General features: G+C 37.6%; 1 protein-coding gene across 1 annotated transcript in view; it reads right to left on the reverse strand.

Moving 5' to 3' along the window:
- The window catches only part of KPNA1 (karyopherin subunit alpha 1), a 50,811-nt gene that overhangs the window by 23,160 nt on the left and 9,246 nt on the right, over positions 1 to 18,405 (reverse strand). Inside the window, exons 2-7 of the mRNA XM_038130445.1 lie at positions 14,872 to 15,005; positions 13,998 to 14,105; positions 12,185 to 12,284; positions 11,512 to 11,606; positions 8,020 to 8,151; positions 27 to 115 (exon numbers count right to left, since the gene is read on the reverse strand). Coding sequence (XP_037986373.1) covers positions 27 to 115; positions 8,020 to 8,151; positions 11,512 to 11,606; positions 12,185 to 12,284; positions 13,998 to 14,105; positions 14,872 to 15,000 — 653 coding nt within the window. The 5' untranslated portion in view covers positions 15,001 to 15,005. The remainder of the gene's footprint in view (positions 1 to 26; positions 116 to 8,019; positions 8,152 to 11,511; positions 11,607 to 12,184; positions 12,285 to 13,997; positions 14,106 to 14,871; positions 15,006 to 18,405) is intronic.

The following is an 18,405-nucleotide window of genomic DNA, read 5'->3' on the forward strand; positions in this document are numbered from 1 at the left end:
TGAAAAACATATTAAAACAAACTTACTGCAATAAAGGGGGCAAGATATTACAGTCCAAAACATAGTCTCTGCACATAGTGCTGTCTCCAGCAATGTTGCCAAGAGCCCATACTGCCTGCAATGAAAAACAGAATAATAATTGCTTTTATTCTCAAAATTCCAGCTGTTTAACATATGTAATAGAGTTGAGAGATAATCTGTTCTCTCTGTTAGGTCCCGGACAACGTACAGAAGGGGAATGCACTCTGGTTGTATATTACACGTATACACTCAAGCTCATTATATGATTCAGGAATATTTGTGGATATCTAAGAAGAACACCATAACAGCAAACATGTATGTCTCCAAAGATTGTGCAGGCAGACATACCCTTGCTCTGTCCACAATGTAAGAGATGAGCTTACCTCCACAGGCTTAGGAACATTCGAATTCTACCCTCCCTGTTCACACCTAATTTAAAACCAGACGTTTGTAGCACAGATCAAGCAAGTCTGTATCTACCCAAAAATGTTTGTGTGGAACAGCCCATATTAGTATTTACTACAAAAGCATAAAACCATGCATTGTTTACACAGTCACAGATAAAAACGAGAATCTATGTTCAAGATAAACCAATACCCAGAATCAAAGAGCTCAGGTGGGCCCAGACATAAATTCTTTAAAATAACACTATATGAGACAGAACCAGTGTTGCTGATTAAATCATATGCATGGCAAAATGTAAGGGCTTGGACATGAGTACTACCCCTAACTTCATTTTGAGAAGATCAAAAATACCAGAATTAAAGCAGTATAAAATCCATCTTTTGTAATATGATGAGAATAAAAGATTTAACTTGTTTTGATTTATACATTTGGGCCAAGTGGTGTTTTATGTATCACTGTCCACTAGTATGAGAGCTATAACTTTAAAAAGTAGAAATAGTCTATGTCAAGTATAAAAGCAATTTTATGAATTCCATGCAAATTACAATATTTTGTCACACAAGAAAGCTTATGAAGTTCATATTTGCTATTTACTTCAAGTTAGCAGATGACTAAGTGTCATATCAAATAGATATATGTATCTGCTTATTTGGTTGGCTTATTTGGCTTTTGGCATTAGACACATGTATCTACACAACCACTGAAGTACTCCCAATTCTCCATACAGAGGACAATAGCAATCCTATTTGTCATGTCCTCTACATACAGAGGACAAAATCCTCCATTTGTCATGGAGGCTGAATGTCCTCCCCAAATTTCTCTTCAGTTGAAGGCTACGTATTTAGCTTCAGTAAAATGAGTTATAGTGCATAACTATTTCTCCAACTGAACAAAGTTCCTCACACAAAATAAACATGTTCTTCCCTCTCTCTATACCTATTTAAAATAAAATGCTCCTCCAAAAAAAATTGACAGAATTGCCAAATTTTTTACCTAAAGGAAATTTGTGGATAATCTGAAATAAACGTATTTATTCATTTTCAATATGGTGTCAAGTAATTTAAGGCATTAGGTGTTTTTAAATGGTGGCAAAAAGATGCTACTTTAAAAAACAAGACTCCAACCACTCTAGAGGCCCAAATGCACTGGCAAACCCTGCAAAATGAATACAGCTAAAACCAGAAGTATATACAGAATGTAGATAGAGATGTCAGCTTACTAGATACAAAATAAAAAGACGACTCCTCTCTACCAGTACTACCAACAACAGCATAGGATCAGAGCCAATAAAGTGCAAGTTGTGAAGAGAGTAGGCGACTGTTCAGGGGAAGGATTAATTTGTTTTGTTTTCTACTCTTTTCCAGGCTTCTGCTGTCAGCCACAGTCAGAGGCAGGACACAAGATTTTACTGACCTGTGCTACGAAACAGCACAGCCATTACAACTACACAATGTTTTCCCAAAACTGATCTTCATCATTGTTTTCCATTCTAACTCTTACTCTTTTTACAACTATTGTGACAACAGCTTATCTAAAAAGTGCAACTTCAGCAGCCTCTTGGACTCAACACACAGAAGACAGCTACCAGAAAAATTTAGCTTAAGAGACAGAATATATGCCACCTCCTGCAAAATGTCACTCATGTCAGAACTTTAAGGAGCCACACCTGTTGTTCACTCCAGTACTTGCATTTCTACAGCAAGGAGAAACCTGAGGAATGAACCACAGATTTCAGACAGTCCCAAATAAATTTGTGAATCTTCTGAGAACACTCTGGAGGGGGAAAAAGAATAATTCTCTTTCACTGAAGAGGCGAGTGATTTTGCATGAAGACACAGTTTCCTTGCCTGGACACCCTTACACAGGTAAAAAAACAAGGAAGCCCTATTTCATTTGTCTGTGGTCTTTGTTTCTACCATTATAGCCATATCTATTTTTAAGGTTGACAAGAGTGATAATCACTTAATCCAAGAATCCATTCTGACCCTGAATGACTGACGGGTTTTGCAACAGCAAATCTCACATCAAAAAGTCTGACCAGAGAAGTCAAATAGCACCTCTGCTTTCTCATTCTTCATTGTTTTTAAGGCAAGGACCGTCTGGGTGTGTAGTCTGGTGTCACAGGAGCTGGTAAGAGAAGATGTCGCAACAAATCCTTGTAATGCTAATCACTGATAGGACACAAGATGCCAATTAATTGAAATACCATGTCCTGGGGTGACTTTAGACTTTAGAAAAATATGCAATGTTTCATTCAATAAGGAAAATGTCTCTCCTTAGGGAATTACTTTAGCTCTTCAGATAAGTAAGGAACAGAAGTCAAGCTCATTTAAATTCTTCTCATCAAATACTGCCATAAATACAAAGCTCTATCATGGTTTTCACAAACACATGAACAATGACAAGTTTCTTCAGGGTTTGTCTGAATAACGTTCAATGATTTCCATTTCTTCTTCTGTGCACTCAAGATGCAAATGCTTGCCACAACATTTTGGCTTTGGCTTCATTCTACACAACTTAAATATTTTCATGTTCATTCAATTATAGACCTTATTCAATCAAAAAAATATTTGACTTAAAAAAAATCAATTTCAGTACCTTCTACTATCTATATCCCGACTAAAGTTGACATTAATTTTAATATTTGTAGCCTGATTTTTTAACCCACATCTTAGATGGAAAGCTGTATGCAAACTGAAAGTGCAAATGCTGCCTTGTTAATTGACAGCACTTATTTTTACAAACTTGTATAGATTTCCATTTGTTGCTAACAGTGGAGTAGGGTTTGTTGTAAATCTTCGATTTATTTTACTCATCACTGAACTCCAGTTCAGTTTTTTCCTGCAGTGCTGGGCAACTTCAGGATTCAGTAAAAGTAAAGTGCAAGTCTTGTAAAGTACTGTTGAACCACATGGTGCCTTCTGTGAATAATCCATTTTGTGCTTTTTGACAACTCTCCACTATCCCCTGGATTCTGAAGATTCTCAGCCATTATTTCTTTGGATATTTAAACTAAGTGCTTAAGCCAATCACCAACATTGTGCAGAGTTTGCCTCTCAGTGGAGAAGAAATATTACAAAGAATCAACCCTTTCTCAACATCTGGATGCTGACTTGGGAAAAGGATCCAATGCTGAGATGAAGATGGTGAAGATTAGCTTGCATGCAAGTGTGATTGGCTAAGTAAACACAAGAAAGGATACCAGAAGGACACATTCCTAGGCGATGACTGCTACTATGTCCTAACACAGAAAACATCATTCTTTCAGTGCCCGGGGTGGTTATAGCTCCTTCTTCTCACATCTCATCTGACAAACAGAGAAAGCAGCTCATCCTCACACCCTGACTGTTCATCCTGATTTTGATTACCAAGAGGTTGTTAATAGGACTGCTGATGTAAAAGCCAAACAGAACCTGGACACCAGACTCACAGGTCAGCTCTGCCAAGCAAGTGATGGTTACCAAAAGGAATAGCAATACACCTAGAAATGGAAAAATACTGAGGGAGAAACATACTGGTTGCCTCAGCTGAAAATGCAAACTTTCCCAAAAGGGAACAGGGCAGCTGGGTCTGTCCAGCGGAGCACAGTGACCCACACCTGTCACTGTGAGACAATTGCAATCCTCCCCGACAGGCAGCACAACGCCTTGCATGGGTTTTGAATGAAAATTCCATGCTCATCAAGGAAACCCAAGCTGACATCTGGGTTTTAAGTACCACAGCATGGGAAGTCAGGAAAGAACTGCAGCTAAGACACTGCTGAAGCCACATCAACCTGGAGCATGTCTAAAGGGCTTTGATGGAGTCTTTCAATATAAATAATTTCAGGCAGGTAGATCAAAATTTCTAGATGACTTTTGGAAGAAAAAAACTGTGGTAAGTGGAAAAGGACTATGACATATGCCACTAACTAAACCTAAAAATCAGTACCCCAAAAACAGAAATGGGGAGAGAAGGCAGATGTAACCAGTGTTTTTCCTAAATAACGAGGAGGTAGATTCTGTGATAAATTCAATTTCTCTGATGAGAAAAATGTATGCTAAATGGTTTGACCACTGACCACACAGGAAGACTGACACACAGTACAAGCAATGAAAGAGTTAAAGGACGTTAGGTTAATTAAATGAGGCCTGCACAGCTTAATGGGAAACAGATCTTGTAAAAGGACGTAAGGAATCATTTCATGAACATACATGCTGCTTATTAAACATAGCTATAAAGATTCCCTCACAGACTTCTTTAAAACAGCTGATCTGGACTCTTCATTATACTCAGAAATTAGCATATGCAAAGGAAAAAAGTGTAAAATTAAAACTGGCTTATAGATATGAAAAATACATGTTGGGAACACTGTGATCAAAAGACAAGGTACACTGGTATCTGTTCCTGAGCTACTGCTAAGGGAAGCTAGAAATAAAAGACAAAGTAGATACATAAATCTTTAAAACAGACTTACTGTAAAACAAAAACAGTGGATAATGACTAGCCAATAAGTAAGATGGTATACATATTTTTTGCTTATGTCATGCTACATATTCAAAATAATGTTATCACTTAACATTTCCTTCTAAAGAATTGCTATCTTAATTAGAACACAGCCTTCAACACTTCTTTCTCTCTTCATCTTTTACTATGATTACAGGGCTAGCTTCTGGCCCCTCTGCCCAGAATACGTTGTTATATTTTCTGTATTTTCCTGTATTTTTGTAATTTGTTGCAAATGCAGTTGCTTGCAAATAATCTTCACAGTACTTCCATGAGACATAATTACAGTGATCATTTTAGGAGAAAACTGTAGCCAAATATCACCCAGTTTCAGAAATCAAACTTGAGAACTCCAGGATCAGACCTGCCCAAAACACAGGCCTATAAAAATCACTGCTGAGCTGTCCTCAACTACAAAATGAGAAAGAAATATTTCACCTTGAGCATCTAAAAACCCCCAAACAAGTACTCACTTACTGAAAACTGAGAGAAGGAAATCGTCCTGCATCAGACACTAAGCAGTAGAAACATTTTTCTCGCAAACCTGCTATCAGGCTTAATTGTAAGAATTTCTTCCCTATTCTCCTCCATGCACTATAATTTGTTCCAACTTTAACAAACAGGGTCATAGTGTGACAAATAAAAGCCTCCTTTACTACCCACTCATCTGTTGCCAGGGCAACAATCTGTGCATATACTGAATGAGACAAGAGTCATCTGGAAAAATACTATGCAATTGTGTACTACTGCTATCCTGTAATACAGAGGTACAGAAGCTAACTTCTTAGTGCTTATATGCTCCTAATTTTTGTTTCAGAGGATACTATGGTGAAGTGCTTGGGGTTTTTTACAGCTGTTGGGAAAAAAAGCAGATTTCCTCTTTTGTTGGCCAGCATTAAACCCCATGTCAGCTGCGAGCAGGGTTGCAATCTCCAGAGCTGCAGCCGAGAAACCCACAATGAAACAGTGTAACACTTTGCCACAGCACATTTTCCTTCTTCAGCACAGCTTACTACCGAGGCAATTTGTAACTGGTACTTTGAGATTACCAGTAAAAGAGAGATCATGAATTTGGCAGCACTTGAACTGCATGGAACAATATTTTTCAGTAATGACAACCAAGCCACTTTGCCTGCAACCTGAATTTTAATATGTCAGCAGTTTATTAGGAGGCAGGGAGGGGGGAAGGAGCCAGATAAACTACTTAACTGTGGCCCCTAAGCTCTTCCGTTAATTCACCCATTTAAAGATTGAAGGCTGCACAACTTAATCTAAATAGGTTTGCTCTTCCCACCTGCTCTCTGAACATCAGCAGGGATGATAACAACCTAACAAAAAAAGCAAGTTAGCTCTTGCATAGAAGATCAATCATTAGGAGAAAAATAAGAGCAGCCTTTTTACTATGTACAGAGCACCAATCATTCTGCAGGAACAGCACTCTTCAAGTGATGGCTGAATTTGGAAAGCAATGCTACTCAGTTCAACCCCCAAAACACAAAATTTGAAAGGATCCACATAGCTAAGTCCGGATGGATTTTCACATGGGCAGAACACAGCATTTATCTGCCATTTTGGCAAGTTCTCTATTACATTTCTAATTTCTACAACGACAGCAGACTCAACTCCTCAAAGCTAAAGTAATGGACAAAAAATACTTTGTATTCTCTTTAACATTTTTTCAAAAACCTGAATTCCATTCCTCTTTAAAAGCCTTCCCAACAATAATTTGGTCTGAGACAGAACATTGAAAATGGAAAGATACAAAGAGGAGTAACTTGAAAGCTGTAAGCAACTAGGAAAAAAAATCTGTCTTGTGGAAAATGTAAGGCAACCTTAAGTACAGGTGGTACACTCTGAGCCAGCTAGAAGAAAGAAAGGCAAGTTACACAAAGAGTCCAATGTTTATGAGCTGGGACTCCTCCAATCATACATCTCAATTCAGCCAAATGCAAGGTCAGATATCTAGGAACACAGAACAGAGGTCACACAGGATGGAGAAGTGAACCCTGGAAGTCAGTGACTCTGAAAAGAACAATGGATCATATTGGATAATCAGCTTAACCTGAGCTCACAGGCAGCTTCTGTGGCAAGGAGTCCACAAAGACACTGGATATTTACACACCAAAATATTGAGCAGAAGTGAAAATGAGTTACTATCTCTGCAAACAACAGTGCTGAAAGAGTGCTACTGGAATAGCCAGTGCTTGTCATTTCACCACAAAAAGATACTGAAACTAAGAAATGTTCAGAAAAAGGCCACCAAAAAACAAACCAATCACCACAGAAATGTTCTCAAAATGAGAACTCAGTGCTTAATTTCATTTACTCAAGTAAAGCCTAAGGCATGGTCTGCAAGTAGGTATAGGAAAAAACACAGAACTTACTGATGGAGTAAAGAATGTAACAAAAGCAATACCTGAACCCAAAGCTAGTCAAATTTGTATAGTAAAGGTACATACTTTCAAGTTAGGATTAAGACTGGCGGAAACTAAAGTTGTTAACATCATTAATATTTCATCACCCTAAGTCTTCAAAGCAAGATTATATGTCTCAAGTACATCCTTGTTTAAATACAAGTTACAGACTTCAAATGGAAACTACTGAATCAAATGTTTGGTCTGTGCTTTATAGTGATCCCTGTGGGCCTTGAAGAATATTCATCTATGCTGAAAGGAGCTTGGAGAACATACTATAATTTCTACTCATGCTTTATCTTCAGGAGAAACAGGCACGAACTTTTCCTATCTAAAGCAATTATTCAAACAAGGCTCCCTGAATTCCTCAATAGACAGAAATATACCAACTGGTTAGAGAACAAAATTAATTACCTCATTAACTATGGTTAAGCGTATGATTTCCAGAAAGTGGAAAATACAATACTTGCTTAGGTAACTCAACACATACTAAGCACAAAGCAACGAATGTGTGAAATTTCCACATACTGCATTTTCTCTAACTGCTTTCTTACAGGATAGTCTTGTTCCTTTCCAGAGAAGTGGAAAAAAAAAAAAACAACAAAACACCAAACAAACAAAAAGTCAAACAAAAAAGCCTCCAATTCCACAAATTAACACACACACAAAATTCAATACTGTTCTCAATCTTTACCTGTTCCTGTACGTCTTCAAACTCTGAACTAAGCAGCTCTATGAAGATGGGGACAGCTCCTGCTTGGATCACTATTCGAGTCTGAAGGGAATTTCCCGAGGCAATATTTGTCAGCACCCACGCAGCCTCGAACTGGAAAACAAAATACAAGTCAGTTTACTAGGAACTTTCTATGCCACACCAAACACAGAGACTAAATGTCTTCTAAAACCAGAGAGATCTGGCAGATCTGGCATAGGGAAAACATGAGATATTACCAATTAACAGACAATTTGCAAAGAACCAGAATTCTGTATTTAAGAGTTATCACTATCACTTGAAACAAAAATTTGCAGCAGTTCCTTATCAGAACATTGGATTTGCTGTGGCTTTTCAAACCTTTTTTTTTTTTTTTGCTATGCATTTATGTTACCTTTGCCTTTCTTACTGGCTAAGAACCTGTACACAAAACAATGTGCTTTCTCATGACATGACACCTGCAATCACTGAATCACCAGCGGTATTCCCAAAGATGCAGGAGAAGACTTTGTTTGACAAAACTTCATGGATATGAAGCAAATAAAAGATCTAAAAGAGATTTTAAGAAATCAACCAAACAAAAACGGATTTCTAAAAAACAACACAAAAAAATTTCTCTCCAACTCTAGTGATCAGTACTGATGCCAAATGTTATTAGTGTATGATGTTTTTATTCATGACTTGAAGAAAAGGTGAAATCCCAAACACTTTGCATTTTCAACTGTTTTTGTCATTTATTATTTTAATGTCAGCTTGCAAAAACATTAACTTTTTAAGATGAAATGCAAATTTTAACCCTACCTGAGACCTCAGGCCTCAGAAAACACAGATTCCAGAAATCCGTGTTTGAGTAGGTTTCTGCATGCTTTCAGCCCAAAGATTATTACACTTCTCTAGGAAATTTACATCTTATTAGGTACATTCAGAATCTATAGAATTAAAAGACCGCTAAAAGTTGAATGAAAAGTAAAAATCAACAAACAGTGAAAATGGGAAGTTGTAAAGCTATAAATTATTGATTTTGACATTACCAAAAGATGCTGATCCAGCAGTATTCCAGTGGAAATACTGACATACCTTCAAAAACTGCCTGTCTCTGTCTGAACAGATAGAGCAAGGACTTATATTTAGGGTTTAGTTACAAAAACAGCTCCTGCTAAGGAGTTGCACCAAATCCTGAAATGTGCCTGAAATAAGAACTCAAGAATTAAGCCCAGACTTCTAAGGCTTTTCATTTCTAAGTGTTCTTAAAGACTTTGGTTTTGAAAATACAGTTAATTAATACAATTAATCCTGCCCTTCTGATCAACTGAACATTCTAGTAAGATGTGATCAGAATAAATACATCACTGCAATGCACAAGGAGTATGGGCTGCAAGATAAAGCAGAAACTGACAGTCAAAACTGCAAGATTCATCATTAATGAACAAGAAGCAAAACAGTGTGACCAGAACCTAAGGCCAACCTGAAATGTTGCTTTCCTGTAATTCTACTTTCTCTGAAGTGAGTATCCAGTGTTCTGGGATATGTTATAATGTAACTATTACTCATCTTTCCTCCACAGAGGTCTCTCATCCATATTTTAAAGTTTGTCCTTCAGCTTCCTACTGGTACCACCAGCTTGAACAACTCACTCACAGCTTGGAGACTCACACTGTCTCCAGTGTAAGTCACAGAAAGGTTAGAGAGTGACAGTTTCTCTCCTCCTCCTTCTCTGTGGACACCTGATGCTCCAGGATGTATAAACTGAGGAACAGTCACACATTAATGGCAAAGATCGGTGTGGTGCTGTTCTTTTTTAAGATTCCTCTCTCCACATGAGACTAATGCACTTGCTCATATATGGCTAAAGTGACCCTGGAGAACAGGGGAGCTTTTTAAAGTCTTCCACTTACCTTGAGTAAAAACAAGACAGAGGAATTCCTAACAAATTAGGCCTTCCTATCACTGATCTCAGAGGTCTAGTTTTTACAGCATATTCCACTGACAACATAGAAGAATAACAGACCACAAATTCCTATAAAGTTCCAAGTTCATTAACATGAAGTTGCCATATTCAATCCACCATACAAGCAGTTATAAATTATAATTCACTGTCTCAGAATGAGTTGAAAATCCTTTCCTTCTAGGCTAGGCTACAGTTAGAAATGGCTAGAATGCCAAGCCCAAAGGAATATTTTTGGAAACAATGAAAGAGCAAATAAAAACATTAAAAGGCAAGTTCCAGAGAACTTCCCAACTGATCAAAGCAAAAAAAATCTATCTGCAGACACTAAATTGCCAAGCAGGCAGAGAGATTTGGCAAGATGGAGGAAAATTACCCAGGTAGAATGGAGTATCAAGAGCAACATACTCAAGCTTGTATTTTCACTGCTTTCCTACAAACTCTTTAGGACAAGCTTGCACATTTCCACTCTGACTCATTTTTACCATTTCCATGTAAAAATCAATAAATGTTACACCAATAAGGCTGCAAGAATTGCTTCCATTTATCTGCCTGTCTTGGGTTTCTATGCTTGACCCCAATAAGTAATAAAAGGCATTAATTTTTTTAATTTTTTTTTTACAACAGATAGTTTACAAATCTTCCATTGGAGCTGCAAACCAACAAGCTTAAATCTGATACATACTTAGTCACTGTCCCCAGACTCCTCAAAGGAAGCTAACAGACCTCTGGAATTCTGTGGATAACAATCTGAAAAGCAATACCTGTAAATGCTTTCTCTAATGTGTAAAAAATCTAATTTTTTGCATATTTCCAGTCAACAAAATTTGGATTTCACATGGCATTCACAAACCTGTTGTCTTATGCATTTTAAAAGAACATTGATTCTAATCTAAGTGTTGTATTTAATGGTTACATGTTAACATATTTTTTGCTTAACCAGGTAATTTGTTTTCTTTCACTTTCTATTAGCCAAGAAAGACTGACCAGAAAAACACATAGCTAGAAATAAGACAAAGGTCAAGAAAAATTAGCCACCATTGTAGCACATATAATTCAGTTTTTTCAAACCACAGTAAGGTTTCCAGCTTTCTATGCTTACCACTACAGATAAGCATAGAAATTGTATTTCTAATTCTAAACTTTTTTTTTACTTCAATCAAAAATTTAAATGCTAATTCTAAAGATTTAAAACTGCCTTCAATTTGTACAAAGAAGACAAACATCAAAGTTTTGTTTAATAGCTTTTCATCTGTTAGTTCCAAATTTCAAAGCTCTGTATTTGCTGAAGTCTGAAGACCCTATCCTATCAGTCACTCAATGCACGTCAGACATCTCTCTCTCTCTCTCTCTCTCCTGTCCTGCACCCAGAGGTCTTGCCAGAAATTCTGAAAATAAAATAGCTTTTTTAACATAGTAAAGAAAGAGAGGAAGTACAGCTGAACAAATCACTAATTTTTTTCCTATCTAATTTGCATCCCCAAATGCCTTCCTAAACTAGGAAGGTAGATACATTTATATTTTTATACCTGTAATGTACAGTTTTCTTTCCGCTTCAGGAACTCCACGAACCTGGCCACTACTCCTTGTGTGCTTATGACTTCATCTATTGGAGGATTCGGTTCTGTTTAAAATAAGAAGTTACGTTAGATACACTCATTTCTTAGTAAGGAAATTCTCAAATTACTGCCTCAAGACAATATCCAGTGACATACTGACTGCTCTTTTCTTGGAGTGTGTTCTTTTCTTACAATACTTCACTAAAAGGCAACAGATTACTATCTGTCAACATAAGAAAACTCCAGAGTTCTGAGGTAGTAAGATAACATGATTCAGAGCACTGACACACGCAGTAGTTTAGGCAGACTGATTTCAGAGCAGCACCTCTGTGCAGTCACTCTGGCATGCACACACGCAGAGGACCTTTGGTATATCAGCATGTTTAGCATGTTTTATATCAGCAGGGCCACAGAGACACTGCCTACAACATCTGAACTTACATCCAAGAGGAGATCTCACATCTGCAACACTCAGTACACACTTCAAGAAAATAAATGACTATTACATACATCAAGCTGACACTGTGTCAAGCAGAGCTTGACCCTGAAATTTCAGTGTGAAACTCAGTTTTTATTGCTGTCAAAGTAAAACCACATGCTAGGGAGGCTTCTACATTTTTCTCCAAGTAATTTCAGCCCTTACCTTTAGAAAGCAGCTTTCGGAACTTCTGGGTGGCTGAGAGCTGCTGCTCTGGACTATTGGAGAAAATCATCTCAATCATATCAGCAGTGATGACTGCACTCTAGGATTTACACAGGGAAACAGAATGAGGGTGATAGAGAGCAAAAGGGGAGAAAATCTGGAATTAGCGACATACTGGTTACATTTGCTAAACCAGCATAAAGTTTATTCCTTACTGAATAAAAACTTAGGTAAAACCATTATGGACAACAAAGGAATCATTATATATGAACATCTGCATAGGGCAGCGTCATTCTCAAATGCAACTTTGCTTTACTGAAAGCCAAAATTCAAATTTTCCTCAAGATATGGCAAGAAAATTACTCTTCAGAATTTTTCACTGGCATTCTCTCCCTTCCTCTAAAATAAATGTAAAATTGTCAGCTTTAACAAAAAGTAATTCTGTTAGCATTTAGATTTCCCTAACATGTACATTTTGAATTACCCTCTTACACCAAAATGTATAGGACCTGTCATTTCTAAAAGAGTCGACAAACCCTAATGCTTGCTATCAGCATCAAGTAGAGGTATTAAACTTTCCATAATACTGAAGGCTTCCAATAATATGAATAAATTAAATCAGAAACCTTTCTTATGCTAGGTAAAATCTGACATTCTGTTCACCATACATGCACCCATGTAAAGAAGCGTAAGAAAAGTCAGATTTTTTTCTTCCACTTCTAATCTAATCTTCAGATCCATCTGATCCCAACCCTTAGACAGACAGGGAGACAGATGACAGTGCTGAAAATACTTAAGCGTTGTCTGTAACAGCCAAGAGGTCCAACTGTTAAGAGCTTGAAATTAATGGCATTTAACACAGCAAACTGTGTAATGACACTATCTATCAATTATGCAAAAGCCTTTCCTTAATTTTTACTCTCTATTTGTTTAATATAAGCTTCCACACAAATGATTAATGGTATTTAGGACTTGCCTGATATTTGAATACTATCTTGAAGAGTAAAACCATATCTTCTATTATTGATCTACCACACTGTTTAAAAGCATTTCTCTGTTTCCCAGTAATTTTCAAGGCTCATATTACCACCAACAGCTCAGCCTGATTTCTATGGAAACATCACTTGCATACTCTGAACACAGACACTGTGAAGATCAGCGACACTTTAAAGTGAGAACTGCACTTTCTTAAAACTTTTCTGTTGTAGAACTGAAATCTTTACTCTTTTTCTTTCCAGAGAGAAAGTAAAAAAGTCTAATTCCCACAAGAAGTATTTTTCTGTAGTTTTAAATTCTAGCATGGAAAGGGGTTCAAGGCCTCATGCAGACAGTTAAGCTAGGTCTAGCAGTGTTTCCAACACTTAGATTAAAAATGGTGCCACTTGAAAGTCTGCTAAGAAAGCTTCCCACTGAGCCCCTTTTTAACTTTGTAAATTGCAATAACACACTGCCTGATTTGTATTTTTATGCTTCAAGCAGTATGAATTTCAGATTAAAAAAACCTCTGGGCAACAGTTGATAGAATCACTCATAATGGTGAACACTAAATCCAGGAAGTGATCAGCCTGCCAGGACAATGACATTTTAATTCATTTTCTTGAGCACACATTCTCTGAAAAACCACTTGCTATATATCCCTGGCATTTTTCTCTCCTGTAATCTGTTTCAGGGTGGTTCATTGAGCCAGGTGTTTCAGAGTTGTCCATCTCTGAATGCATTCTTCACATCATTCTGGAATTTCATTTTCATCACGTCACTGCACAACAGACTTCCCCAGCTTCAACCAACACTGTATTCATTTCTCATCACTTACAGAAGTCATCTCCATGTTGTTCATCTGAGCCTCATGGAAGCCCCCATCTGACATCACTTCCTCCTCTGCTTCTTCCTCAGCTGTTGCAACATTCCGGCGTTTAAACAACTAAAGAGAGGACATATTTAACATTTTTTTTTTTTTTTTAATATATATTACATAGCAAATATACACACAACATGTTGCATTAGGCTGCTATAAAAACTCCATACGCTATCACCTGAGAGAAGGCAGTACACTGGCTACAGGACTTCAACTGACAGCACATGGAGAAAGCTTAGCCATGGAGTAAATGAAAACAGCAATGTGCTAAAATATTGGTTCCTAACATTTCTGGAAAATGTTCACTGACATCCCCTTCTCTTCTTCACCATCTGCTTCCATCTACAAGCTCTCTAGCTTCCACACCATTGCCTGCTTGCAGAGGATGCTGGGGTTCAGAGACCTGATAAATTCCTGTGTGTTACACATCTTCATAGAACACCTGCAGGGGCTCTGACAGTCGAGTTACAGTGGCAAAGAGGGCTTTGGAGGGTGATTATACATAGGTTATTATACTGGCATGAGCAGAATTTGGTTGCTATGACTTAGACAAGGTACCTAGTTTAAGATGTCATGAGAAGAGCTGGAGAGGCTACAGCTACTGGTCAGACAGTTTTGTTCAAACCCTCAAGCTGCTCTGGCCAATGTTACTCCTGAGTGAATGAGGAGCACTTGCTCTATGTCTTGTAGAGCCTGCAGAAGAGGCAGTGAAGTGTGCAAGTGATTCTGATTTCAGACTGACTGTTTATGAATTTGGAGGCACAGAGTCAGACACACTGCAAGACGGGACATTTAAGGACTGGGCACAGATATCTCAACTGCTGTGCGTTACCTGCTCCTCTCTCTTTTGCTTCCGTAGCTGAAGACCTTCTTCCTCCCGCCTGCGACGCATCTCGTCAGGGTTTAGAGATTTGTTCTTGTAGCTCTTCAGCCGGAAATTCTCTTTTCCTGAGGTCGTCATGATTCCTTCACAATGCAATTTAAGAAAGAAAACAAAATTACTCTTCAACAACACATCATTTTATATTGTATCCACTCCTTAAACTCTGCAGCCATGAACTTCCAGCCACTGCCCCTCTATATTCTGTCACCTAACTTCTAATAAAATTTAGAAGGTGGAAAAAAAGTAAAATTTCACAAAATTGTCGCTTTGGTGTGTCAGTTCTTTACAGCAGTCCAACAAACTTTTATTTTATCATTTTGAGGCAACAGAGAGTAAGTAAAATACTTAACTAAGAACTAAGGTCTATAAGGCAGAGTATATAGCCTGGGCTAAAAAGAAAACGGTACTAAAAAAATTTAACGTTTCTGCACACAGAGAACTAGCCAAGTTACATACTCCTGTTTTTACTCAAAAGTGAAGGTGTCTTAGCTGCTTTTTATCTTAATTTACTTTGCATGTCAGTACAGGGGCTTTTTTTTTTGCACTTCATAACCAACATTTTAAGCTAATTCAACACAACCCTGTTGAAGAAACCCTGTGTTCTTCTTATCCAGACAAGGCCTACAAGGAAATTGAAATGAAAAGAAAAATTTTAGGTGAAGATGGTTTAACCATTGAAAATGCTCAGTCCTGCAAAGAAAGCAGTGCTATTGTTCCCCTCCTCCCCACCCCCAATCCCTAATCCTGCCACTGTTTATGCAGAGGGGCCTTTTTTCAGTCTGTGATTTCCATCTGTCTTATGTAACTCAGTGGGTCGGCATTTATAGCTGCCCATGATGATTTGCACATGTACAACACCACACTTTGGAGTCACTTAGCATAAAGCAGTGGGTGGAGAACTGCGTGGAAAGAACTCATTCCCCTGAAAGCAATGGGTGTGGATCAGGTCTCTACTCTTAGTGCTCCATTCTGCTGCTACTTCTCTCCTTACACCATCCCTTTAAATCCAAAAGACTTTGGGAATCAAATTCTCAACACGTCAGTGTTTCCATGCATCTTCACAGAGATGTAGAGTCTCCAACATATTGTAAATCCTGTAACACAGAATTTAGGAAGCTGCGCTATATAAAAAGTTACTCTACAGGACTTTTAAAGATCTCCTTCAAATGCTCTAATGTGTTGTATTAAATAAGCTACCTACCTCAAATTCCATAAGCACAGAATCACCAGATGATAAAATGATCTCCTGTGCATTTTCTACTTTAAAATGAAGCAACATGAGTCTGTACAGATTCTCAACAGCTTAGGTTTCCTCTTTAAATTACATCAAATGTATATTGAGTCTACTCTAACAACTCTTCTTTCAGTTAGCACAGAGTTGTAAGAGAATAACAATAAAAAAATATTAAAATATGCTTCTTGCTAGAGCCTCTTTTTAAGTTGCTATTACCTGACAACCATTTATAAGAATTCTGATGATCAGAACTGACTTTCACAGAAAACATTTAGGACATCACTTCAAGTGTTACTGTATTCTGACAACTGAGATTTAAAAAATTGCTCAGGGACACAGAACTACTACATTGATGGTCAGCCAATCACAGATTGCACCCAATGCAACATTAACAACCTGGGCATATAGGTAAGCAATTCAGCAGCCTACTAAAAAGGTTCTCCTGAAATGGCCTTTTTTTTTTTTAATAAAAGTATAACAAAAAGATAAATCTCACAGCACCAGAAGTTCCCTACATCTTTCTTAACAGCTTTGAGACTCCTTTCTTCCTGTGTTTACATGTTTGAGCTTCAAGTGTTCCTGTTTCTTACAGTATGCTTAGCAATTATATGTTCTTCACATTTTTAGTTTAAGTGACTACTATCTGTATATTAAACACACATACTATGTGAATAAGCCTGGGATTTTAACTGTAAAAAGAAGTTCAGTCAACAAACACTCAAAATTTCTCTCTTTCCTAAAATACTTTGAACAAAGCATTTTATATATTTTAGAATAAGCAAGTTGAACTCAAACACCAGGTGGACAACCATGAGCTAGAAGGACATTCCTAACAGGAAAATGGCTTTGCAGACACTCTGGTCATTCAGCCCCTGACCATGAATAAACACAGGCATACATTACAGCCCACATAACATCTCAGGCCTTCCACAGTGTTATCAATAATTCTCCATTTTTGTCTGAAGTCTGTCTTCTCCAACTCAGAAGACTGTATTTGCCTTTATTTGGGATTTCAAGACTTTGATAACTCCTTTGATAAACACCTGTGGTCATTTCACACCTTCACTTTCAATACCTACAAGTTCTTAATTTAATTGAATTCTTGACAGGGAACATCTTCATCCCTCAATACTGAATTTCATCTGATTTCTACTATGCAGCCTCCATACAATTCTAAACATCAATGACACAACCAGCTTCATCATAAGTAAGTTTCCTTAAGTGTATTCTTCCTTACTGTACTTATTAACCTAGTTTTCCCCCCATCCCCCAGTCTGTACACTGATTTTCTTTCAATTAATTTTGCTTCTGTCTTTAAGGTAATAATTTTCATTTTCCTCTCAGAGTTCTCTTAGCCTCTCCTGTTGTATCCTAAACCATTGTTTCACTCGTTGAAAATACAGGTTTTTACTTGAATTCTTTCTCTGACTTTACTGCAAGCCCTCTACCCAACAGACTCACAGGTATTATCTTTCTTACACCCTCTACAAGCTGCAGCTGCAGGTTTTGGTTATGCTTATTTCTGACTTCCAAGACAGCTCACGTGGCTGACTAACCCCTTCCTCTATTTCATGAGTAAACCGTACACTTAAAATCCTCTCAAAATAGTATATTGTCTTTTACCTGGGAGTACAAGCCCCTACCACCAAATGACTAGGAAGAGAGTTTCTTTCATTAAAGGTGAAAAGATTAAACTCTCTTCATCACTGAGAAGTTACCAATCCAACTAGAGATGGGTTCGATACCTTATTTTATACTAGGCTGCCACTGGTAGTAAATAAAATGCCAGCACACAGCCACACACCTATTTTATACACCTGTCTGTCTAATCTCTTTAACTGTTAAACCATACTTATTTTCTAGAAGTTTTTACTTCCTGAACAAATCTTAATATCAATTCTTTCTTTACCATTCTTTACTGGTTTCCTGACTACTGGTGAAAAATTCCACCAGTGCATCAAGGATTCCATCCAGCCCACACATACTGACAGCATCCTTGGACCTATTCAAATGTGTGAGCACACAATGGCTTTTTAGGACTAAAAATGTAACAACTCTATGTTAGTTGTTACAGTCATCTAAGGATTGTTTGCTATAAATCTCCTCCTCCATTTTTGAGGATGTAGCTATTTCCCCAGACTAAACCACAGAAGCAAAACAACGTCAAATTGTCTCTCTGGTCTTCAGCAGCTTTGGTGTAACTTAGCTGAAAATCTTTCAGTGGTCACTTTAAGTTCACCCTTGCAGCA

The sequence above is a fragment of the Motacilla alba genome, chromosome 1 (genome assembly GCF_015832195.1).
Source record: "Motacilla alba alba isolate MOTALB_02 chromosome 1, Motacilla_alba_V1.0_pri, whole genome shotgun sequence".
Classification (NCBI taxonomy): Eukaryota; Metazoa; Chordata; class Aves; order Passeriformes; family Motacillidae; genus Motacilla; species Motacilla alba.